This window comes from Microcaecilia unicolor, chromosome 3 (assembly GCF_901765095.1).
Source record: "Microcaecilia unicolor chromosome 3, aMicUni1.1, whole genome shotgun sequence".
Lineage (NCBI taxonomy): Eukaryota > Metazoa > Chordata > Amphibia > Gymnophiona > Siphonopidae > Microcaecilia > Microcaecilia unicolor.
In genome coordinates, this window is record NC_044033.1 from 76,602,529 (window position 1) to 76,628,690 (window position 26,162).

At 40.5% G+C, this 26,162-nt stretch overlaps 1 protein-coding gene across 2 annotated transcripts in view; it reads left to right on the plus strand.

Annotated features, from left to right (window-relative positions):
* The window catches only part of INTS7 (integrator complex subunit 7), a 137,886-nt gene extending 135,607 nt beyond the window's left edge, over positions 1 to 2,279 (plus strand). Inside the window, exon 19 of one of the 2 annotated variants that reach the window (XM_030196069.1) lies at positions 1,212 to 2,279. In XM_030196069.1, coding sequence (XP_030051929.1) covers positions 1,212 to 1,493 — 282 coding nt within the window. In that variant the 3' untranslated portion in view covers positions 1,494 to 2,279. The remainder of the gene's footprint in view (positions 1 to 1,211) is intronic. The other variant, XM_030196068.1, reaches the window with a different exon arrangement.
* The last annotated feature ends 23,883 nt before the right edge of the window (positions 2,280 to 26,162 follow it).

Here is a 26,162-nt window from a genome sequence, read left to right on the forward strand (position 1 = left end):
ATATTACACATACTACTGCCTTTGCCTACATTGGCCCTCAACTTTGGAATTCCTTACCATTAACACTGAAACTTGAATCCTCCTATGTTGCTTTAAAAAAAAACCTCCTTAAAACTTGGTTGTTTAGTCAAGCCTTTGCACCATAGTTATTCACTATTGTCCTCTCTTCTTCCACGTTTGCACTTCCTCCTCATTTTCTTTCTTGTGTTTCTCCTTTTCCCTCTCCCCAGCTCTTGAGCTTATACTGTCAACTACCTAGCTGCCATCCAGCAATTTGTGGTATATCAAAATAAATAAATAAAATTAGGAGCATAAAAAGTGAGTGGCAGAAGGGGTGCATTTATGGTGGGGGAAAAAGATGGGAGCTTAGCACTAATTTTAAGCACTAGGCTCATAAATTAGACTCGTAGCCAGGCAGATGAATGGCAGGGCTATGTTTATAAGCACAACTTTTGAAGCTCTTAAGTTAATATTACTTTCAGCTGAAATTTTTGATTCCTAAGTTTGGCTGAAAATAGGGCACAAACTGCAGGCATCCATTTGTGCCAATTGCTAACCCTATATCTGGAATTGGATGTAAAACTGGAAAATAAAATAGATTTTAAATAGTTCTCATGGATTTGTGATGCTAGTCATATGGGAGATGCTTTGGTAGTCAGCAATAAGAGCGCAAAAAAATGTTCTTCTATGTAGTGTGTTCAATGATTTAGGGCATCTGTGCATGTTTTAGGCGTAAGCACTTCCTTATGTACACTTCCAACCATCGTTTGTTCAGAATTTTAGAGAAGTTGATGATAACATCAGTTACCTTCATTTTCATATTGACTGGTTTGTTTAAATTCATTTCTTTCCTTTTCCCCCCTCATCCTTTTCCCCTCATATCTCAAGCTTTGGGTACTAGAACAATGTTCTCTAGGAAGTGTGAGCATTTCTAAACACAGATTGTGAACAGCTCAATTAATTGTCATTCTCAAAATCATACTTTGCTTTTAGAAATCACAGTTGGTTTGGTTGAGGCCCTGATATTCATTTCTCTTATACTACACATTTGTGTTATTAGATAACTTTGCTATTGAGGATTGAATGTATAAAAGTAAGAAGGTTCTTTTGATTCTGGCTTGCCATCCATAGCGTGTGCTCGTCTAGCACTGAAGATAAACTTGTTAGCATGCTAGTTTTGGATTGTATGCTAATGCTCATCTTGTTTTCAGGTGCCCATTGATAACACGATGAACGAGATGGAACAGAGGGTTGAGCCCCATAATGATTACTTCAGTACCCAGTTTCTGTTGAACTTTGCCATTCTTGGCACTCACAGCATCACAGTGGAGTCCTCTGTGATAGACTCCAATGGAATTGTCTGGAAGACAGGCCCAAAAAATACCATATTTGTTAAATCCCTAGAAGATCCCTACTCCCAGCAACTGCGTCTCCAGCAGCAGCAAGCACAACAGCCATCACAGCAACAAAGGACTGCCTACACCCGGTTTTGATGCGCCTTTTTGTGCGAGTTGAATGTGGCTTCCAGTTGATACTTAGGATAGGACTTGAAACGAGGAGGGCTCATTCGTGGGCCAGTGTTTTGCAGTTTGTTTTCAGTTGGACAGTGCCAAACTATTACAGATACGCAGGATTTTCAGTAGACTGGTACAACCTTTAAATACATGTGGAAATTTATTTGGAAAATGGAATAATTTGCATTGACTTTGACTTACTGATACAGAAGAGTCTGGGTCTTCTCCCAGAGCTGCTCAGTGGCCACTGCTGATTTCCATATTTTTTTCCTTTTCTCTTAGTTTGGCACATTTTTCTCTTACATTCCAAGCCCAGTGTCCAAAATTGTTGCTAAAGAAGCCATAGTAAAAGCATCATTAAGCTGTGATGTAATAACACGCTAATCTCTGTCTAGTGCAGAATTATGTAGTGCATTTCACTTATGTAGGATGGAATGCACACTAAAATTAGTGCTAGCTTGGGAGTATACCGCTGCACTTAGTACAATTGGCATGGAAATACATGCGGATGAGCTGCATACAGAAATACCTTCAGTGCTGCAGACTTTGCTAAAGCTTAGCATAGTTTTGTACTTCTGCCTTAATGATGAAACTACTTGACTGCCAGAGGTTTCTCCTTTTCCTGTTATTCTTTTGTTCTCTGTGTTGTATTTTGTTATATTGTGCTCCCCCATTTTGTGATTATATATTGTAAACTGCTTAGGTTTCTTTATGAAAATTTGTGGTATATCAAATAAATTTAACATTTCACATCCAGAGGTGAAGTAGTTTTAAGTTCCTGTTGACTTCAGTGGAAGCCGGTGGGAAGTTGGAAGGGGTGGGGGAAGCATCTGCATAGGGCCTAAACTGACATTAGAAAATAGTGGCAATCCAACTGATATTAAGATGGTAGCAGTTGAAGAGGACTCTTCTTCTGAAACAGGTAAATTTTATGGGCTCACAGGAGAATGCAGGAGTGCCAGAACTTTGGGAGCTCTCTGGTCGAGGGCCTGTGTGCCAGGGTTAAAATTAGTTTATTTTCGCATTTACTTAACACATTACTTCCAGTTTAGTGCTATATTTTTTCTCTTTTTTGGTGCATTTTTGCATATAAATAGCTTATTACATTAAAAGCAAGGTTAAATAGCAAGTTAAAGAAAAACATAAGTGTAATGGTCATTTTTAATGTAGTGTTATTATAGGAGGCTTTTTGTGGCTAAGTGTTAATAGAACACAAATATGAATCCTTTGCTGAATGCTTTTCCCATGTGGGTAACTATAGGGTCCTGTGATATATGCAGGCATATAATTTGCATTGTGTTTTGTAGGGTTTTAGGCTATTTTTTCTTGGAATTGTGTGGAGCTGCGAGATCTAGAGGAGCTGGAAATCTTTCAGCAGGTCATCCATTAACCATATTAGCTAGATCTTTCGTGGTGGGGGGAGATCACATGACACCTTCCAACATGGACGCATAGAGCTCACTGTCCCACCAGCACTTACTTAAATTGTTGATTGCAGCAGCTTAATTGACTCATCTTTAAGATATAAGGTATAACTCTAAGAATTATATAACTAATATATATGGCGCATAGATCAAATAAAAATTAAGGCTCGTCTGCAGCTCAATCCGCTCCAAAAAGGCCTAAGAATGATCCCTCATGCGGAAAAGGGGGAAGAGAAATGGGACTTGATATACTGCCTTTCTGTGGTATTTTGCAACTACATTGAAAGCGTTACATATATACAGGTACTTATTTTGTACCTGGGGCAATGGAGGGTTAAGTGACTTGCCCACAGTCACAAGGAGCTGCAGTGGGAATCGAACCCAGTTCCCCAGGATCATAGTCCTCTGCACTAACCACTAAGCTACTCCTCCACTGTGATGCGGGTGCCACTACCACTCAATCTGCCCGATAAAACGGATGCTATCGCTGAGACTATAAAGCCATTAATGCTGTCTCATGCAGCAAAATTTGCAAACAACGTCCGAGATTAAATCCAATTTGGAAGCTATGTCGACAGAATTAATCCAGTTTAGGCTTGAATTTCTTGAAGAACAGATGACCGCTCATGATGAACAATACCTAGCAACACAACGTAAGCTAAATAAAATCGATTCTTTACATACTGAACTCAAGGATATTTCCAATAGGATGAGACATAACCTCCGCTTATTAGGAGTGCCTGAAAATTTGGAAGGCAAGAACATGATCAGCTTTTTACAGTCTTTGTTCATTAACTTGCTCGCCTGCCAGACCTTGTTATTGATACTGAGCACACCCACAGTGTTGCCTCCAGCCTGCTTCTGGAAAAAACTACACCAGGCTGATTATCGTACATTTTTTAAGGCATAATCAGGTCATGTTATTACTGAATGCTGCTTGCTCTAAAGCACCTCTTATGCATGCTGGCTCAAAGTTGCTCCCAGTTCTTGATTTCTCAAAGCTAACGTTTTCTAGACATGCAGCCAAAATTGAAAGCGCGGTAGGCCCAGTATGGGCTGCTTTATCCTGCCATAATGCGAGTTACCTATAAGAACACCACCAAATGTTACTCGGATCCAGGTGAGCTTCAAAACTTTCTTGATACATGCTCCACAAAAACGCCGATATATATATATATATATATATATATATATATCGGTATCATATTTTAAACATGATCACTATCTTTACCTTGTTAATGCCTACATCATGGCTGGTATCGCTACTGTAATTACATTTAATAATGTGCTGGCCTGAGCTTGCACGTCCATATGTTCTGGACACACTCAACCTCAAAGATTCTTTACTTCTGCTGATAACCTATAGCTTCTAGTACCATATTACACCTGGTTCTTTTTTTTTTGTTGTTGTTCCTATTATAGTTTGTGCCAATGAGAACTTCTTGTTCTTCACATCTGCTTCAATAATGCATGATGGAGCTTGGGGAGACCTGCTTTTGTCTCCCCTTATGAACATTTCATCATGACAAAATTGTGTGTCATCTCATTTAATGTGAAAGGGATTTCACACCCTATTAAACGCAAGAGAATTATTTATTTAAAAAAAAGTCTGGATCGGATATTTGTCTTTTTTTTTTTTTTTTTTTTTAACAATCCCATTTAAATCTTCAAGAAGCAGTTAAGTTAGCAGGGAAATGGTTTCACCAATGCTATGCTAGTCCCATGAATGTTCGGAAAAATGGAGTAATTACTCTTTTTCACAGATCCTTTCAATTCCAGCATGTTTCTCATACTCGTGACTCGGGTCTAGTCTAGAAGGTAGATGACAAAACTCTCACCCTTATCAATGTCTACACTCTAAATGCTGATGACCTTCTCTTTTTCATAACATCAGCACATCTGGACCAACATCTTTATTATGCAATACCATATTAGGTGGTGGTTTCAATTTTCCAATCAGTCCCTACCTAGACAGATCCTCTGACTGTTGCCCAGCCAAGTTAAAGGTTCGACACACTCTAACATCCTTAATACAGGTAAATGATTGGAGTGTACTGGCGCTTGCTTCATCCTAATAACCAGAGAATGTTCTTTTTATTCCGCCCCATACCACTCCTATTCCAGACTGGACTATATCTTGGGCTCCAGAGATTTAGTTCCTATGTTACTACCTGCTAAAGTTCACAAAATATCCATTTCTGATCATGCTGCTATTACTTGTGACTTATAATGGTCTCCTGAATCTTCTAAATCATCAACCTGGAGACAATTCAACTTTATTAGCTTTTTTTACAACATATTACTCAGAAATCCACTGAATTTGTTTTTCCTCAATGAAGGCTCTGCAACATCCTTTGTTACCTTTGGGAATCATACAAAGCATGGTTACGTGGTGAAGTCATTGGCTTTCTGCCCATAAGCGTAAAACTAATAATGCAACCATCGCTCAGTTGGAAAAAGAGATACATAATCTTGAGTCTACTTATGTGCTTCCTCATCAAAATCCACTTTACAGTATAAAATGTATACAAAAATCTTATGTATTAAATTAGAACATGTCATGCACTCTTACTCACAGAGACCAAGCTGGTTTGATGAAGAATAGGTTTGATGCAGATAACACACACTTATGTCGTTTGATTCACTCTGCTCGACTGAAGGCCTTCCCTATTTTATCTGTTTCATTGGATGCTGAGAAGGCCTTCGACAAGTGGAATGGAATTATTTATTTACTGTTTTGTTACACTTTGGAATCCCAGATCCATTTCTGAAATATTATATTTGCTGTATTCTTCAGTGACAGAATGCATAGCAGCCAGTGGTGAGCTCTGTAACCTGTTTATCCTCATTAGAGGAACATGTCAGGGTTGGCCCATTTCACCACTGCTCTTTAACCTGGCCCTCAAACCACTTCTGGCTGCTATCCGACAAAATGTTAAATCTTAGGGCGTTTCAATTGGCAGTAAGGAGTTTAAACTCTTGCTCTATTCTGACAATATTGTGCTTTTATCTTACGCAACCCCATACTTCACTAGTAGCAACTTATAAACCTCATATCCCAGTTTTCTAAGCTCTCAGGCTATAGAATTAATTGGGATAAAGCCAAACTCATGCCTCTTAATGACCAATGCATACCTTTTTCAATACCATCCTCTTAAGTGGATTATTTCTTCCATAAAATACTTGGGTCTTTATTTTGATAGGGATTGTTCATCTGCTATTAAACTTAATATAAATAAAATTACTTCTACAATTGACATCCATATCCTCGTGGTCTCCCTTACACCTATCTTGGTAGGGGGAGACTTGACTCATAAGTGATGATAGTCCCCAGAATTACATATACTTTAAATATGATCTCTCTACTCTTTCCAAATTCTTTTTATAAAGATTTGGAAAAATTATTAACCAAATTTCTCTGGAATTCGAAACCCCCGAGAATTTATTTAAAATAAAAGCACCTAAACTACATGGAATTATGGAGTTGTCAATTTTCCAGACGTATTGCTTTATCATAAATCTTTAATTTTGCAACAAGGACGGGAATGGATTTCCCCCACCAACCCATCTTCCCTATCTCGTTGGGCCCTATTGGAGAAAAACGTATTGGACCGTCCTCTCTTTTCGCGTCTCAGTGGCATGCGCCTACCCAAACATAATGCTATTAACCCTATTATTAAAACTACCCATTCACTACTTACCCACTTTGGGCAATTATCCATCCCATGGTCTAAATCCCTTTCCCAGTCTATATGGAATAACCCTTGTATATTAGGAAAACAGCAAGTTTCTTGGTCTGTGGCAACATATAGTTGGGATATAAGTTCTTTTATTAAACCACAAACTCATACCTGGTTATCCTTTTCTGAAATTCAAAGTCATTTCTCACTAAGTGCATGTCATTATTTTCAATGGCTACAATTAAAAAGTGTGATTTTGATATCCAATACCTTCCACAAAACCCCACTATTCTTGATTTTTGAAATCAATTATATCAGTCTTGGCCATACAGGCTCCCACATTTATAGATACTTCAAAAGTAAACTTCCTAGTATAACTAATGGATTGTGCAAATGCTGGGAGAACATTGTGTCCTCTATAAGTGACACTGAATGGGAAAGGATTTGGAGCTCCTTCTTACATAAAAGTTCCCGTTCATCCTCTGTTGTATAATCCATGTATTCTTTTGTTCATAGATTTACTGGACTCCCCTCAAATTGCATTTTGTCAATCCAACTACCTCTAATCTGTGTTGGACATGTAAACTGATAATTGGATCCTTTAAACATATGGTATTTTAATGTCCCTCAATTCAGAAATAGTGGTTAGATGTTTGGAATACCATTTTGTCCAAATTTCAGTTGTCTGTACCTCTATTATAAATACTTGCTTTTTAAAGATATTTGCTTTAGTAATGTTTTAAGTAATCATGAATGTTTACTCAAATACCATGATAACTACTGCCCTGAAGGAGTGGCCTAGTGGTTAGGGTGGTGGACTTTGGTCCTGAGGAACTGAGTTCAATTTCCACTTCAGGCACAGGCAGCTCCTTGTGACTCTGGGCAAGTCACTTAACCCTCCATTGCCCCATGTAAGCCGCATTGAGCCTGCCATGAGTGGGAAAAGCGCGGGGTACAAATGTAACAAAAAAACAAACAAAAAAAAAATATATATATATATAATTTTTGCTTCTTTGAAATCCCTTGAACAGACTAATTATAAGTCGTGGTGGAATTTACTTTACTCTACCTATCAATATGAAATATATCTTTCAAAGAAATTGATGAATTATATAAATTGCAATAAGAAATGTTCTCCTCTACTATTATATTTGGATCAATCTTAATATACCTCTATCGTGTCAAGCATTGTACTTATGCTATTACCTTTGTAACTGCCATTACTAGTCCTCATGTTTTCTTATTTGCTGTTACTGGTTACTTGTTTTATGCTAAAACTAGCTGTTAAGCCCGTAAAAACGGGCGAGTATTGCAGCCCTCCTCTCTCCCTTGGCCTCACCCCTTCCACCGATTCTACCCCCCCCCCCCCCATATCCAGCGACCCTCCTCTTTCCCTTGGCCTCCCTCTCCCCCCATGTCCAGCAACCCTCCTCTGTGCCCTGCTCTCACCCCGTCCAACAACCATGGCCTCTCCCCCCATGTCCAGCTACCCTCATCGCTGGCGCTCCTTCCCCCCTCCGTGCCAGGCCCTCTGCACTGACCTGACAGCGCCTCTCCTCCGTGTGAAAGCGCTCTGCTCTGCTGCTGCCTGCAGCGCTTCCACACGGAGGTGAGAAGCGCTGTCAGGTCAGTGCAGGGGGCCCGATACGGAGGGGGCGGGAGTGGCGGCGGGGATGGGGGGGGAGGGTGGAGGTTGTTTCGCACGATGTTCCTTTCCAGGCGGCGTCCGACGATTTGACTCTGTTTCCCTCTCTGTTCCGCCCTCTGACGTCGTGACACGAGGGCGGGACAGAGAGGGAAGTCTGTACTGCGCATTTGCAAGTGAGTACGGTCACTTGCCATTTATATGTTTGATTCAATAAAAATACTAAAAAAGAAAAAAAATCTTGTGTGTTTTCAGGATTGTAGAATGTTTTTTACAAATGTAACTGGCTTTTGTTTTCCTCTCTGTTTTAAAGGTCTTTTTGGGTGTTTCAGATGGAGATATTTTAGGGTCACAGTCATATCCTTTGCTTTTGCTGTGATGTTGAAACAGTTGCTGTAGAAGTGCTCTCTACCTTGGAATACCAATAAGACTACCTGGCTGTCTTGTTGCTGGTTTCCAAACCAGCAATTTCCGCCTCTCTCTCTCCAATTTGTGGTGTCTAGCAACTTTTCTGTTCTAACTAGCTCAATCCTCTACCCCTCACCCTGGCTACTCCACCGCACTTCTGTTTCTGTCCTCTCATCCTGGGTCAGTCACTTCCTTGGACTCCACCTTAGCCATTAGTACTGTCATGTGGACTCATTTTCCTGCATCAACAACATCCCCACACTCAGAAGAACTGAAGTACCATTGGCATTTTGTGGTTTACAGGAAACCAAGCCATCTGTTAACCAAACAAGATGGGTACATAAGTAATGCCACACTGGGAAAAGACCAAGGGTCCATCGAGCCCAGCATCCTGTCCAATCCAGGCCAAGGGCACCTGGCAAGCTTCCCAAACGTACAAACATTCTATACATGTTATTCCCGGAATTGTGGTAGCTTTGGAGGCTGCAGGAGCTGGGGCAGAGAGAGGGCAAAGATGTGTGAGCACTCTGATTTTGGAGTGGAAATATAGAGAAATGGAAGACGGGAAGAAAATAGGGATGCAGAGAGGCAATGTAAGGAGGGGAGAAAGTGTGAAGCTGAAAAGCCCAAAAATTAAGGAAGAAGGTCATAGGGCATCTTCTGCAATTTCCTTATTCATACTTTCATTTCGAATACATTAAATGACAAAAATTGATGGCAGTCTGTCTCACATGTGTGCCATTTTCAAGCAAATTTAATCCAATTATGTTTCAACAATTTTATTGAAGACAAACTAAACATACACTCTGCAATAAGAGGTACATGTGACACATAAATCCTGTACCCTATAACAACGCCTTAGTACCTTAGTATACAGAACATCATCTTCAAGTTTGTAATTTTCCCCCCCTCCCTATCCCCCCCTATTACCCTACCGTCCTTCCACCCTCCCCCACCTGTGTTCCCCCCCCCTCCCCCTTCAGGTTACACTGTGTATATTGCAAATTTCTATCATAAGGTGTCATTCTGGCCAATCATAACTTAAGTACAAGACTTCTACCACGGTGTGTAAGAGTGTTTATAAAAGGTCCCCAGATCTTTAAGAATCGATTTTTCCTTTTGTAGGGGCCTTTGGCTTCTTTCATCTCCCACATCATCAATTGGTGTATTTGATTCCTCCAGTGCCAATACTCAGGAGGTTCTGGTGAAGTCCATGACTGCAAGATACATTTCCTTGCAAGTAAACAAAGTTTACGGCAGAGTAGTTTTTCATCTGCTTTCAGGCCCCTAAATGAGCCCGGACAATCCAGGACCAGTTGTATAGCTGTTCCTTGAGTGTGGCCTGACAGCATGAGGGACAAAAATCTCTCCACTCTTCTCCAGAACTGTTGTATCATTGTACATTCCCAAAATGCATGATAGTAGGTGTTTTCAGTACTATTACATTTCAAACAAATGGGCGTGTGAATTCCTCCCGCTCTAAATAGTTGTACCTGTGTGAAATAGGCCCTGTGTATAACCCGGAAGGCACATTCTCGATAGAGCGCCCCACTGACCAGTTTAGGTATTCCCTTTATATGAGCTGCAATGTCCCAATTGTCAAGGCTTGTCCCCACATCTGCTTCCCATCGTTGCCTAAGCTGGGCTAGCTCTTCCCCAGGTCTCAACAACCATATCTTCCCCTGAATGTTGGAAATAGATGGAGCTTCGTCTGAGAGCTCCTGAATCTTCTTGCCCAGGCCACTTTTTAGTGCTTCAGTATGTAAGGTCCTGATATAATGTTTCAACTGACAGTGAGCGAATATATCGCCCCATGCTATTTTTCCCTGTTGGAGCACTTGCCCTAAATCTTTAATCTGGCCCTCTGAGTTAACAATTTAATCCAATTAATTGATCACTTGATCCATGGAAATTAATCAATTTGCCTGAGATGACTTTCCTCTGAAAAGCATATTGTCTTTTGGCTATTGTGAGTTGCTGGATCATGTAGTACCCCTTTTCTTTTGTAGTGACTCCCAGTAATTTAGCCTCTACTGAAGTCAGACTAATTGGTTTGTAGTCACTTACCACCTACTGTTGTCATTTTTATGACGTTAGCTTATCATCAGTCCTACAGAACTACGTATGCCTCCAAGGATTTATTGGTGAGGACTAGTACAGCACTCCAAACTCTGTATCTAATATGGCCCTGTTTTAAAACTTATAAATTCTTCTAACCCCAGATGTTGATGAAAATAAAATGGCAAACCTCCATTCCCTTCCCACGCTTAACCAAAGTAAGTATATAGTAGTAATAGTCACCACGGAGCCCTGCATGTCATTGTGCTCTCATAGACTTCAATAAAAAGCCCATGTAAGAGGAGGGACAGGGCCTGTAAACATTGACTCGTGGGCCCAGTGCTAAACCACTACTGGGCATCGGTCACAGTGGGAGAGCTAGAGGAGAGGGAGCAGCCCTATTTCTGTGGTTTCATTTTGAATCCAAATTCACAATTTGGGAACCAGTGGACTAGGAGCTCTACTGATAACTCCATTGATTATCCTAGGGCAGAGTTTTTCAGTCTTTCTATGACGGTGGCAAACCAACATCTTGGAGCAGACAATGCAGACATGAGAGGACTCATATGATGAAAGGAAAGCACTGAAAGCCTCCATAGAGACTGGAAGGACTCAAGAAAGGTGGCTAAATGGGGAAAGAGAAAGATGTATGCACAAATAGGACCTGGCTCTGTGCCCCACACACTGCCTATTAATTCCCTCACTCCAGGACTTTTGTATCTAAAAAGGAAGCAGGTGTGTGCAGATGTGCATGTGTTCAGAAAGAAGCTCCTGGTAATTCAGGAGTATTAAGAATAATGGATGTAGGCAACCATTTTTTTATTTATTTATTTTTAAGTTTTGGTGTTTTCCTTTATTGCTTTCTGTTAACTTTTTGCTCTCCTTCGATAGTGATCACTAAACACCATTTATGCATTGATATAGTTTATTATGTATTTGCTTTAGAGTAGGTTTTTTTTTTTTCCCATTATGCTTCATTTCCAAATATTGATGATCCTCTTTATTTAAACTTTTGGAAACAAAGATAAAATGTAGAATAAAAAGAAAGGAGCTACTGCTGGAGTCTCTTTTTACTATGAGCAGAGAACATGCTGGTCTTGATCGGAATATCAGGAACAGCTGATTTATTTTTTTTTTCCTGTGGTACAATTGTTAAGAAACACTAGGATAGCTTGCCTAATTATATTTCTTTGGTTTCATTCATTATTACTAGTTCCAAGCAAACATGTTCCTCTGTAAATGGAGTGATATCTGTGCTTCTACATTAAGGATCATCTCAGACCTAACAGTAATCAACAATTCTCAGTATTTACTTTTCTGTGTCACCTTATGCACATGTCCTTTTCTCTACAGTTTTACTGTTGAGCTTCTGCAGTTCCACACTTCCTGACACATCAAAAAAAAAAAAAGTAATCACTTCTGCTTTACTGCACTAGCTATTTGTTACTTCCTTCTGTGCTTTTGCTGACCTAGCTATGTTCCCTGTTTGCCTTGGCTTTTCCAGATAGTTTCCCTGTCTTTTAAAATCCCTTGTACCTTTTTTGAAAGTCAGTCTTTGTCCTTGTCTCTTCAGACAGCTATATGGAAACCCGTGTCTTTTTTTTTTTTTCTTTCTTTCCAGACATATTTCTTATGCTGACAATTGTTCTTTTTACTGTAGCCCCACCTCTCCAACTAATCCTACCTTGTTTGTGCCCTACTAAAGTATCTCTCCCCCTCCCAATTTATTTATTTATTACATTTGTACCCCGCGCTTTCCCACTCAAAGCAGGTTCAATGCGGCTTACATAGTAATTGGGATTACAAAGTATTGGTGGAGAGAAATAAGTAGAGTATTATCGAAGTAATAAAAGAAATAGGAATGTAGGGATGAGGGGAGTAGGAGAAGTATGAGCAAGGGTAAGTGAGCAATTGGAGGGTAGATGAGGCGGAGGGGAGTGGGCAAGAGTGAAGGGAATAGGAGAGGTATGAGTTAAGGGTAGGTGAGCATTGAGGAAGCGGTTGATTAGGCGAAAGGGGATAGAACAGGGGATAAGCAGGGGAAAGTGAATGCTTCTTTGGCTAAGGGTTGTCTGCTTCATATTGGATCATTCTAACCCAGGCAGTTATTGCCCAAAGTCTGGTTTCTCTTAACAGACCTGTAAGAATTTTTCAGGTCAGACCTGTTGACCTTTTTGCATCTGCAGTGAAAGATGCACTGAGTTCAGTAGCTGTATTTGTTCTGGAGAAAACTGGAAATGAGATTGAAGGGGGGCAGACTCAAGAAAAATGTCAGAAAGTATTTTTTCACGGAGAGAGTGGTGGATGCTTGGAATGCCCTCCCGCAGGAGGTGGTAAAGATGAAAATGGTAATGGAATTCAAGCATGTGTGGGATAAACATAAAGGAATCCTGTTCAGAAGGAATGGATCCTCAGAAGCTTAGCTAAGATTGGGTGGCAGAGCTGGTGGTGGGAGGCGGGGCTGGTGATCGGAAGGCGAGGCGAGGCTAGTGCTGGGCAGACTTCTACGGTCTGTGCCCTGAAAATGGCAGATACAAATCAAGGTAAGGTATACACAAAAAGTAGCACATATTAGTTTATCTTGTTGGGCAGACTGGATGGACTGTGCAGGTCTTTTTCCGCCATCATCTACTATGAATAGTAATAGGGTGTACAACATAGTAAATGACATGCCAGCTGATAAAGGAACTACTAAGTACATAAGTAATGCCACACTGGGAAAAGACCAAGGGTCCATCAAGCCCAGCATCCTGTCCACGACAGCGGCCAATCCAGGCCAAGGGCACCTGGCAAGCTTCCCATGGTCTTCGTGACCATGTACATAAATGGTTGGTGACTCTACTGTTTGGGGAGACTAAAGTGAGGTTATGGTATGGGGTGGAACAGGGCAGAGCAAGTTAGAAATCCTTGGAGTGAAAGGTAGCACCTATATGAGCAGTACAAGGACAGTGGGCTACTTTTGAATACTGCAAGGAAGGAGTCCTTCACTGTGGCTCTAGTGCAGCTGCACCAGCTATCTCCCCAGTAGCTCTACTACTGGTGGTAAAATGCTTCAGGACTTGTGTTAAAACAAAAAATCAAAATAATGCATCAGAATAATATTTGCAGAATTCTGGAAATATATGCAAGGACTTTGACACTTGGCTTCCAGACATGCCTACATCCCTAGTCCAATAGATAGGACCAATTTTATATATGCAGGGATCTACAACTCAAATTAGAAAAATAGTCCCAGCATTCACAAATTACTTATTAAATATAGATCACCGCTAATCATAAGCATTCTTAAGAACTATAAAGGGATCTTCAAAAGTGTCACAGCACAGGTACTGTGTAATCCTCATTGATCCTTGTATTAGATTTTTAATTTTTCATTAAATATTTTGCAGTCTCTTATCAAAGAATCAAAACCACTTCGCTTAGAAAAAAATGGAGCCTCTGCCGACATGGCCAAGTTTCAACTTCTTCTGGGTAGAGGTCCACTATAAAACAATATACTTAGTCAGTACATATCCAAAGAAGCCTCATTAAAAAAAAAAAAAAAAAGCTTCAATTAATGTCATCGGTGACAACTCGCAAACATTCCATTTGATGTCTCAGCATCAGGAAAGATGGCGACTGTGTCTTACATCAGCACTTAATAAACAGCTGATCGCCAAGCTCAGAACTGATAGAATGAATGTTACGATCTTCAGGGCCCAATCAGAATAGATCAGACTAAAGACCACCACTCCAAATCTGCATTCAAACCCTGAGGGTATAGCGTTTTCAACTGAAAAATCCAACATTGCTCCTTATAGTATAGCAAATGTTCCATATTCTCACCCAAGTTGAACTGTCCAAAATCCTACATTTTATATCAGTCAATTGATGTTGATTATCATGCCAATGCTGTGGACAATACTTTTGTTCGTGATACATGATTTGTTTTCATTAAGTTGTGTTTTTATCAGACAACAAGAACACCCAGTATACAATAGTTGACAAGGGCACATGATCATATAAACCACATTGGCTGATTTACATTAAGTATATGTCCAAGATATAATCTGCTGTGAATCAGTAGGGCAAATCTAATCAGTGTACTCTTCAGTCAATGAGCACCATTGGTAATCCCCACATTTGAAATGTCCCAGAGTAGCAACAGTTGTAGTGATATATTTTTATTTTTTGTTACATTTGTACCCCGCGCTTTCCCACTCATGGCAGGCTCAATGCAGCTTACATGGGGCAATGGAGGGTAAGTGACTTGCCTTGAGTCACAAGGAGCTGCCTGTGCCTGAAGTGGGAATTGAACTCAGTTCCCCAGGACCAAAGTCCACCACCCTAACCACTAGGCCACTCCTCCACAATATAATCACCAATTGTTTTAATACGTTTGAAAGCTACAACTGAATGGTCTTCAAAACATTTGTGAATTTGATTCATTCTTACTGGAATATTTTACAATGTTGCAATTTTCAAACTCAATGTGGAGAAAGGCCAAAATAGCTACCAACTTATCATCTTCATTAGATTGATTGTAATAGAATATCCCTTTGAGCATATTTTGCCCTTCAAATATGATTTCTTTATGTTTTTCCTGGGATAACTACATTCCAAAAAACGAGATGACATTTTAGTAGCTTGAAATTCAAATTCATCACTGGAAGAACAAATGCATCTTAAATGTAAAAATTGACTGATAAACTGGCCCGCAGATGGTAAGGGTGGAAACTAGAAAAATTTAATAATGTGATTTGTGTGGTGGATTTTTGATAAAGGGTGGTTTGAATCATATTACCCACCCTATAAATCCACACAAAAACTCAAGACCTTGATTATCATAATGTATCATGAACTTCAGATTGCTATGCAATGAATTCATGCATTGTGTAAATTCCAAAAGATGTTAAGTCCTGATTCAAATGAAAAAAAATATAATCCACGTACCGTTTTCAGAAAATAATGCGTTCGAACCAGTGAGAGCCATAAATGAACTGATCTTCAAACGTTGCTAAATACTTATTGAGGGTGCCAATGATGCCCCATCGCTACCCCCCTTGAATTTGTTCATAGAATTGACTCTGAAACCAGAAACAAAAATTGTAATGACCAGATCTGCCAATTGTAGCAAACATTCTTTGGAAATGCATTGAGATTGAACCCTTCCATCCAAAGCTGTTGAAATTACCTCTAAAGCTTCATGTTGAGGTATACAAAGAGTCTACATCCATAGTCACAAAAGTAGCAACTTCTACGTGTATCTGTTGTACATATTGCAAATAATCTGTGGTGTCCTTTAAATAAAAAGCAACTTGACTAGCCAATGGTTTCAGAAAACAATCAAAAAATTTAGACAGAGGCTCTAAAACAGAATTTCTCAAAGCCATTGTTGATCCTCCTTGTTGACCTATCAAATCTTTATGGATTTTGGGTAAAAAATACATTTGCAGTGTTGTAGGGGTAGATGTTACTAAAAAACGTAGCCTCCCTAGATGTCAACATTGAAGTGGCAACAGCAGCTTCCACTAAAGCCTTGATAGTAATAATAAGTTGAGGAGTTGGACAGTGTTCAACTTGGGTGGGAGGGTGGGAATTTGCTGAACTATAAGGAGCAATGTTGGATTTTTCAATTGAAAACACTATACCCTTGGGGTTTGAATGCAGAGTTGGAGTCATGGTTTTTAGTCTGATCTATTCTGATTGAGCCCTGAAGATCATAACATTCATCCTATCAGTTGTGAGCTTACCGATCAACAGTTTATTTTTTAAGTGGTGACGTAAGATGCCGTCACCATCTTTCCTGATGCTGAGTGAGAGATCAAATGGAATGTTTGTGAATTGTAACCATTGCCATTAATTGACGAAGTTTTTTTTAATGTTGCTTCTTTGGATATGTACTGACTATATTTTATTTTATAGTGAACCTCTACCCTGAAGAAGAAGTCAAAACTTGGCCATGTTGGCAGAGACTCCAGTTTTTCCTAAGCTAAGTGGCTTTTGATTCTTTGATAAGAGACTGCAAAATATTTAATAAAAAAAATTAAAATCTAATACTGGGATCAATGAGGATTATGCAGTACTGCATAAGAAATTATTGGAATGCAGTACCTGTGCTGTGTCATCTGAAGATCCCTTTATAGCTCTTTACGAATGCTTATGATTAGCAGTGATCTATATTTAATATGAAGTGATGTATAACTACTGGGACTATTTTTCTAATTAGATCCCTAGTCCAGCATCTTCCTGTTGGTCTTTAAACATTGGTGTTCATCAACACTGTAACAGAAGTCTTGTGGTTATTGGCAACCAGAAAATGATTTGCCTTTCAGGCTTTTTTTTTTTAATTATTATGTTTTTTTGGTAAGTTCCCAAATGGCCACTAGGCTTCAGACCTGCTGCCCTTAGTTTATTGTTGTGTTACCAAATGCGTTTGGAATATATTATATCTGTATTAGCTCTCTTTAATGCTTAGAGCAACAGTCTTGAGAACTAGGGAAGACAGTGTTCAAATCCCACTGAAGTTCCTTGAGATCTTGGACAAGTTACAAGCAAAGAAAAATCTGGAAAATTGGACCATTTATCTCCACAGATCATAAATCACTACTTCTTTCTTCAGTAACATTTGCTCTGGATCAAAAAATATATAGTTTGCATCAGTAAATGTAACCAAACATTTACAGGGGGAACTTCAAAAAGAAGCTCACCCCAACAACCAATACTCATGGCTTTAATTGAAGACATGCCTTCCATTGTTACGCCACATCAGCAAATATCTGAAGTTTGCCACCATAAAAAAAGGAAATCTATCATACATGAGAAGGATAAGACTACTGTTTTTAAATCATATTTTAAAACAAAAGTTACCAAAAGGTTTGTGCAGAGATATTGCCTGACATGTTTCAAGAAATCTAGTTAAGTTAAAGGAATCTTCAATAGACAACACATCTGACCCGCTTTCCTTTGGACTACTTATTGTACCTTAGTTCATAAAATTATTTATGGAGATGCCCCATCTTACATGTCAGACCTAATAGACTTACCAGAGAGAAACAACAAAAGTTCATCACATACTTTCTTAAACCTCCATTATCCAAAAATTCAAGCAGGGGTCCGACAGGGCTGCCCACTTTCACCATTATTATTCCTGCTCTATCTAGAGCCCTTGATACGTACTATTGAGAAAGATCCAGACATAGAGGGTGTAGAATTGCCATTCCAAAGTGTCAAGACACTGGCCTATGCGGACGACCTGTTGTTAACACTCACTTCCCCCCAGAAATCGCTTTATAAACTGCTCTCTGTGGTGGAGGAATTTGGGTTTTACTCCGGCTTTAGGTTAAATTTGCAGAAATCGGAGGCACTACCCTTATTCCCTGCAATTAAAGACCAGTGGGTAGGCTGTTTTCCGCTAAAATGGGCATCAGACTTTATTACTTATTTAGGAGTGAAGATCCCCACGGACTTAGCGGAGATTTATACTTTAAACATTGAACCTTTGAAGGTGAAGACAGCAGAGACGTTGAAAAGTTGGCAGGGTTTACCGCTGTCTCTTTTAGGGAGGGTAGCTTTATATAATATGATCCTTTTTCCCATGTGGATATACAAGTTTCAAATGCTTCCTATATATCTGTTACGGAGGGATGAACAGTGGCTACATAAAAGATTAAATGGGTACTTATGGAATGGGAAGAGGGCTCGTCTAAACATAAAAAGGGCACAACTGCCCCGGGCCAAGGGAGGGTTAGGCCTCCTAAGTTTGCGGCTTTTTTCCATTTCCGGTAACCTAAGGCACTTATCAGATTGGTTTCGTTCCACATCTTACTTTTCTTGTACAAAGACAGAAACACAAATGCTTGGAAAAACTCATTTTGCAAGTTGGGTGCATGGGAGGGGATATCGGGGAGATAACCTAGGCCAGGCCAGATCTGTATTCCAGCCATTAAAACAAACTTGGAAGTGGGTGACCAGGTTCCTTTCTCTAGATAGTAAAAATTCACCGCTTCTGTCGGTCAGAGGGAACCCAGACTTTCCAGTAGGAGACACATCTGTTGTATTTAGGGATTGGGAAAAACATGGGATAACTTACTTGTTTCTTGTTGTAACGGAACAGGGGGAGATGAAACCTTTGCAGGACATATGTACAGAATTTCATATTGATCAAGTGGATGTTTTTGCATACTATCAACTGAGACATTACGTGGCCTCTCTCCCCAAACAAGCTTTGACTGTGGAGATAGGAGACAAACTTACTGAACTGTTGGGTCTGGAGGCCCAACAAAGAGTACCATTGAGATATTTTCATTCTTTTATAAGAGAATCTTTCCCGAATTTTGACTTTTCCAAAATAATTGAACAATGGAATGCAGAGCTGGGACTTAATCTACAGGAAGAGCACTTACACAGACAGTTGATATCGGTGACTAAGTTTACAGAGAACGTAGCCTGGCAGGAATTGCAGCTAAAATTTTTGCTGAGGCTGTATATCTCACCGTATAGGGCCTGGAGAGCAACCATAGCAGATGTGGATTCCTGTCCAAAGTGTGGAGGTTCCGGAGCACACCTGGGGCACATGTTCTGGACGTGTCCAGGGGTGCAAAAATTCTGGAAAGACGTGGGACTACAAGTATCTAACTGTTGGTGCACACGATGGAAGATAGCTCCAGGACAATTATTTGAGTCTTTTGCTAGTGCAGGGTGTATGCCAGCGAAAATGAAAGCCTTTTTAAAGCGCGCTGTGCTGATGGGCAAGAGAACGATACTACAACTGTGGAGAAATGCAGAAAGCCCCTCTCTGGCACAGTGGCGTATAGCAATGATTCAAATGTGCTCTTTAGAGAAAAGGAAAATAAAGGACTTGGCGTCTGACAAAGGGGACATTTTTTGTGCTACTTGGGCACCCTTTTGGGACACACTTACCCCTACTGCTCGAAGCCGTATCCTGAACCTATGAGGGGGGGAGGGCAGGGGGCAATAGGGTGGGTTGGGGGGGGTGGGCACGTTTCTATGGGAAGGGGGGAGGCGCAGGAGGGGAAAAAAGTTTAAACCTTGGCAGAGTTGTTGTTTGGTTTAGGAATACCAAGGTTAGTAAACGCTGTACCTAAAATCTTGTAACTCTGTGTTAATTCTGTTTCAATAAAAATGAATGGAAGAAACCTCCATTATCCCAACTGCAGAGGACTTAAATACAAATCTATACATACTTCTAGCTTCTCATACATCTGCACACAACTATGGAATGCATTACCGATCACCATAAAAACAACACACGACTTGACAACCTTCCGGAAATTACTGAAGACTTACTTGTTCAAAAAGACGTACAAAAAGGATCCCCCATAACGATCTGACTCCTAAATTATACCAGATACAACTATTATGGAACTCTTCTAATTTGCTTATTTTAATTACATCCTCATTATTGAATAATATCTTGTCATGATATCATTATGTTATGTTTTATCTATTTATCAACTCCTATCCTACATGATATTCTTATGAACCTTATTTGTAACAATTCTGAAATTCTTATTCTGTTAATGTGATTGCCATGATATTCTTATGCACCTTATCTATATGTATATTCTGAAATTCTTATCCCATTAATGTGATTGTCATTGTAACATATTGTAAGCCACATTGAGCCTGCAAATAGGTGGGAAAATGTGGGATACAAATGCAGCAAATAATAATAATAATAATAATAATTTCACTTGTTTAAGCAAATAACGACATTGAGAAATAAGAATACAATCCAAGTCAACAATTGCTAATACCTCTTTGAGATATCTTAAACAATATTCCCTTCCCTTTCCAATCCCATAAAGCTCTCACAATTCCCTCCCTCTCCCTTTGTGCATTAAAATTACCTCCACTCTTTGACCAGTGCCAGCAGCACTCATAGTGTCTTTCTTTCGGAACCGTCCTGCCCATTCTGACAACATCTTGTTTTTTGAAGGGTGGGACAGTTCAGCGAAAAACCCCAAGTGCAAACCACAGGCAGCCTGTGAGTGCTGCGTGCACTGCCTGGGCAAAGACTGGAGGTGATTTTAAGGGCCGGAAGGGGAGCAGGGGAGGTAGAAATTGTGAGAGCTTTGTGGGGCAAGGAAGGAAGAGATGTGGTGGGAGGGAGTAGGAAGGGAAATGCAGCATTAGACACACCCCCTGTTGAAAATTCCTGACTATGCCACTGGCAAATGGGAAAATTCAATACTTGCACATTTTTACTCCTAAAGTTATTCTCAAGGATTTTCAATTGTCTGTGAAGAGACAGGCTATCTTTTATAGCTGATGCTCTTGTTGCATATAATGTCCAAACCTGGGATTCAACAGAAGACAACTGGTCTCCCATCCACACAATTTTATTATCAGTTGCTTCTAAACAAGAAGTAACCTGAGACAAAAAGTCACACAGCTGAGATTCTAGACTTCTTATGAGATCTTCAAGCCACAAACTATTTTCCAAATATCCACCAAAGTCACTCTAGAGGGCAGAGTAACATGTTCACCACTAACTCTTTCAGTCAAAAGTCACAGGTTTCAAAGGTTTGACAGAAAGTTCCTCAGATAACATTTGGTTGGAAGCAGCCTGTTTTAACCCCCGAGAGAAAGTAGAACTATCTTAGATATCACTTAATCCCCAAAGGCTCAACAGAGGAATTGGGGAGGTGGGGTAGTTCTACCCCTGAACAACGAGAGGTCCCAGAGATAGGGCTGGAAGATAAATTCTCCTGAGCAGGTTTCTGAGAAGAAACTAGATGTTTATCTACGAGACCTGTTGTATTACGAGAGAGGAGAGGTAAATTCTTTCTTACTTTTCCCTTCACCATTATTCCACCACAACAAGTAAAAAGTTCAGCGTACCTTATAAGATCACATTCAAACAAAGGTACTCTCCAGGCTCCAAAGGGGCATGCCCCTTTGGGCCAGGCACCTGCAGCCATAGTTTTTGAATGTATTCAGTTGGTCCCAATTGATGACGTCAAGGAGGCCAATACTGCTGTCTCTCACAATGTAAGCTTTCAGCACCAGGATCCTCTCCCTTTACGCGTACCACATCAGCTCTTCTCTCCCTGCTTTTGTGCTTTTTAAAAGTGGTTTATGCCGCATTTCCCTGTGATTTAGTAAAGTGTCATGTTGATGATTTGTTTCAGCATGGTTTGATAGTTTTTCCTTGACAAGAAAACAGAATAAAATGTATAAAATTGCTCCTTTGGCCTAAACAGGAGTTGCATGACTACAGCAAGAAATCTTCCTTAGATATAAAGGAATAAAATATATGATATATGCAGGGTATAGGGTTTAAGGCAGTGAGTAAAAATCACATAAATGAGCAGGTGAATAACCCTTTATGGTACAGTTCATGGGCAGAACAAAGGGAACCAATAATGCATCTCTGGCAACTCCACCTCCTGGATGTCCCAGATATATCTTTCTGATCATTCTTTTATGATGATTGCTATTTGGGAGGTTCTGAATAGCTCCAACAAGTCACCTTCTGGAACCCAAAAACAGTAAGCATGAATGCAGCCCTTATAACTGCTTCTGAATAGTTTCAATTGCATGGGGGGGGGGGGGGGAGAGGGGTAGTTTGGAAAACTTGTGTTGAAAGTGTGTGCACATAATTTGTGCATTCATACTTTACAGATAATTTTTGAAAGGAAATAACCCTTCGAAAACTGCTTTATGGATGCGTGAGCTAAAAGTACCCTCATATATTCACCTGCCATTTCTGTAAGCAGCTGATCAGGGTAGAAACTGCATGTGTATATTTGAAAATGTCAATGAGCAAGTGGTTATATACTCTTCCAACCTAAAAACACCCCCAGTTTGCATGATATAAAAGTGTTAAAGGAGATGAAAATAGCATTGGCCTGATTGAACATGCTCACAGGTGCTCCTGGGATACAGTAAGTGATTTGTTACCTTTTTTTTTTCTAATGGCTCCTAAGAGGACGAGCCAAATGCAGAGCTTCCTTTCTGAGTTTTCACATGTGGATAGATTTTTTTTTTTTAATTATTCACTGGATCCCCTACTGCTGTTGTGCCAGTGAAGCTGCTGGCAGAACAAGAGAAGATACAGACTCCCTAGAATTGCATGTTACACTTAGTCCCAACACTAGAGATACTCCTACACCACTGAGCTCAGGTGAAGTGATAGTGAGTGGCATGGCTGAATCAACCAAAGAGTAGCAACAGGATATGCCACTTCTGGGAGTCTCAGAGAGGAGGCAGCAGTGATTGTTTTTAATGCCTCTACACCCACCACTGAACATGCACAGTACCTGAGCCAGCTCTCCATGTGTATGTAGAACAGGTTATCTGGGCTTGAGTTGAAGTCCATGGCTATGGTGAAGTCACCTATCGAGCTAATCCATTTGATTCTGATTACAATGGAGATTGTTTTCTAAATCTTCTACAGACAGGTTTGTTTTTTGTACATCTAAAGCTCAGGATGAGGCTCAGAGGAATGAATGTAATTCAATCTTTAACTAAGAGGCCCAGGGACTTGGTACAAATCTCGGAGAAAGCTATATTGACTAATGCTATGTTGATAAGATACTGAGGCGGTACATCACAAGCTGGGGATGATGGACAACAACTTAAGGCCTTTGAATCTGAGATGTTTGAATTTGCCTTGCATCCCTTTTGGAATCCCCTCATAATTTTTAACAACATCTTAGGATTTTCTTCGGATTCCAGCCGAAGCAGTTCTTCCTGTTGTGAAAGTGTTTTTTTCTCACTTCTGGAAACTGGAGAGAGGCACAAAAAGACCAAGGGATCTCCAGTGACAGTTTAAAAGGTAACTGCAATACTGGAAGGATATGAATGAATCTAGCAGAACAACCTTCTAGGACAAATAATTGTGGTCTGTCCAGACTATCTAGATCCACTCAATATAGGAAGATTTATCTCTTCTTCACAAAGCTCAGGTTGTAGATGTTGAGAAGTTTGTGAGATTCCCATGTAACTCCTTAGCAGTGTGAATAAGTGTAAAATATTTGTTCTTCAATTCACCCCCAACTCTAATTTTTCCTCAATGGTAGGAAACTATTGTTGGAAATAGCTGTCAGTGCGCTTACTAGGGGTAGTTAGGGCAGTATGTTCCTACTGTGGGTTACTTAGAAATGTAGCAGGGACATTAGTTATTGCATCCCATTGCTTTTTACTTTTTTGTCCTTCAGATTCCCGCTGCTTTTCTTTCTTAATCTTCACTTTATTTGCTTATTTGAAAGGATTGTGTGACCCTTTTTGCTTTTTTCCTCTTTGTTTTTGACTTTTGTGTATTTTGACTATTGCTGTACTGAAATTTTATTCAGATGTGGATTCTTCTATGAATATTAAAAATATTTTGGACACTTTGTAGTGGACAACTTTCAGTGAAAGCAATATATGCAAGATAAATCACTTGAAAATGGATTGTTTCCCATACACAAGAGGTGCATTCAGGACTAAGATGCCCAGTAAGCATAAAAGTCACTTCTAGAGCTTGCAAACACCTGACCCCTGGTTACAGCTGCTGCAGTTAGCACTTTGTAAGCACTTCATTAATGTCAGTAGCTGATAATGAATAGCTCCAGGTGTGCAGCTTAAAACTAGCAACATATTTTTAGTTCTATTCATAGCAGTCCACTTTTAAAATAAAGCATGCTCTGGCACACCACACAGCATTGCAGAGAGGGCTCTTCTTCCAGCAAGCTACTGCTAGGCCCACCTTCTCTTTATAATTGCTGACTAATTGCTTACATTAAAAAAAATACTAGAAATGCAAGAGAGGGAGTCCAAAGTACACCCAACACAGGAGCGAAAAACAGAAGCATAAGGAGCCTTCAAGAGTGGGAGTGTCAACTCAATTATCATTTAGTGTGCACTAATTCTCTTAACGCACATGAAACCATAATGGCCACTTGATGAATTCCTCAAAGGCTTGCAGTAGAGTCGTCTTAGCACTACAGAATTGCTACAGAATGCAAATTACTGCCACATTAAAATTGCAGTGTGGGGCATACACAGATAAATTGCCAGCCTCCTTGAGAATGATCAGATCATTGACTCCATTAAAAAAAAAAAATGTTAAAAATATATATTTTTCAGTGTGCTTTTAATACTAATTGAAACCAGGGCTGGGATGAGATGGGCAGACTGGATGGACCGTACAGGTCTTTATCTGCTGTCATCTGTCGGCATACTGAACGGAGTAATAATTGACCGGTGGTTCTGATGCAGCAGTGGCAAAACAGAGGCCGACGTTGACCACGGTCAGGAACACGGAGGAGCCCCGAAGAGAGTCATGTTCCTAGAGCTAAGTACCCCTCTTTAAATTAATATAGAAGAAGATTTAGAGAAAGTTCACTGTCTTATTTTTGAAATCGGGAGATGGCTGGCCATCTCTCAAGGCCGGCGAAATCGGCATAATCAAAAGCCAATTTTGGCTGGCGTCAACTGCAGTCCATCACGGAGCCAGCCAAACTTCAAGGGGGCATGTCAGAAGGTTAGCGAAGGCGGGACAGGGGCGTGCTGGGGCGTGCTTAAGAGATGAGCGCCCTTGGCTGATAATGGAAAAAAGAAGGGCGTCCCTGGCGAGAATTTGGTCCACTTTATTTGGTCCCTTTTTTTTCAGGTCCAAGTTCCAAAAAAGTGCCCGAACTGACCAGATGACTACCGGAGGGAATCGGGGATCACCTCCCTTGACTCCCCCAGTGGTCACTAACCCCCTCCCACCCTCAAAAAAACAACTTTAAAAACTTTTTTTGCCAGCCTCAAATGTCATACTCAGGTCCATCGCAGCAGTATACACGTCCCTGGAGCAGTTTTAGTGGGTGCAGTGGACTTCAGGCAGGCGGACCCAGGCCCATCCCCCCCACCCACCTGTTGAACTTCTGGTAGAAAATGGGAGCCCTTCAAAACCCTACTGAAAGCCACTGTACCCACATGTAGGTGCCTCCCTTCACCCTTTAGGGCTATAGTAGTGGTGTATAGTTGTGGGTAGTGGGTTTTGTCGGGCTCAGCACCCAAGGTAAGGGAGCTATGTACCTGGGAGCTATTTTTTTTTTTTTTTAGAAGTGCCCTCTAGGGTGCCCAGTTGGTGTCCTGGCATGTCAGGGGGACCAGTGCACTACAAATGCTAGCACCTCCCATGACCAAATGCCTTGGATTTGGCCAGGTTTGAGATGGCCGGCCTCGGTTTCCATTATCGGCGAAAACCGAGGCCGGCCATCTCAAACCCGGCCATCTCTGACATTTGGCCGGCCCCAACTGTATTATCAAAATGAAAGATGGACGCCCATCTCATTCGAAAATACGATTGGCCCCGCCCCTTTGCGGCCCCGTCCTCGGAGATAGCCGCCCTTAGAGATGGGCGTCCCCAGTCAAAAATGCCCCTCTATGTCTCTTAATTGAAGCTCCCTATGTTTAATATGATAAGAAGGCAAGCGATTTACACCAGGAGGTT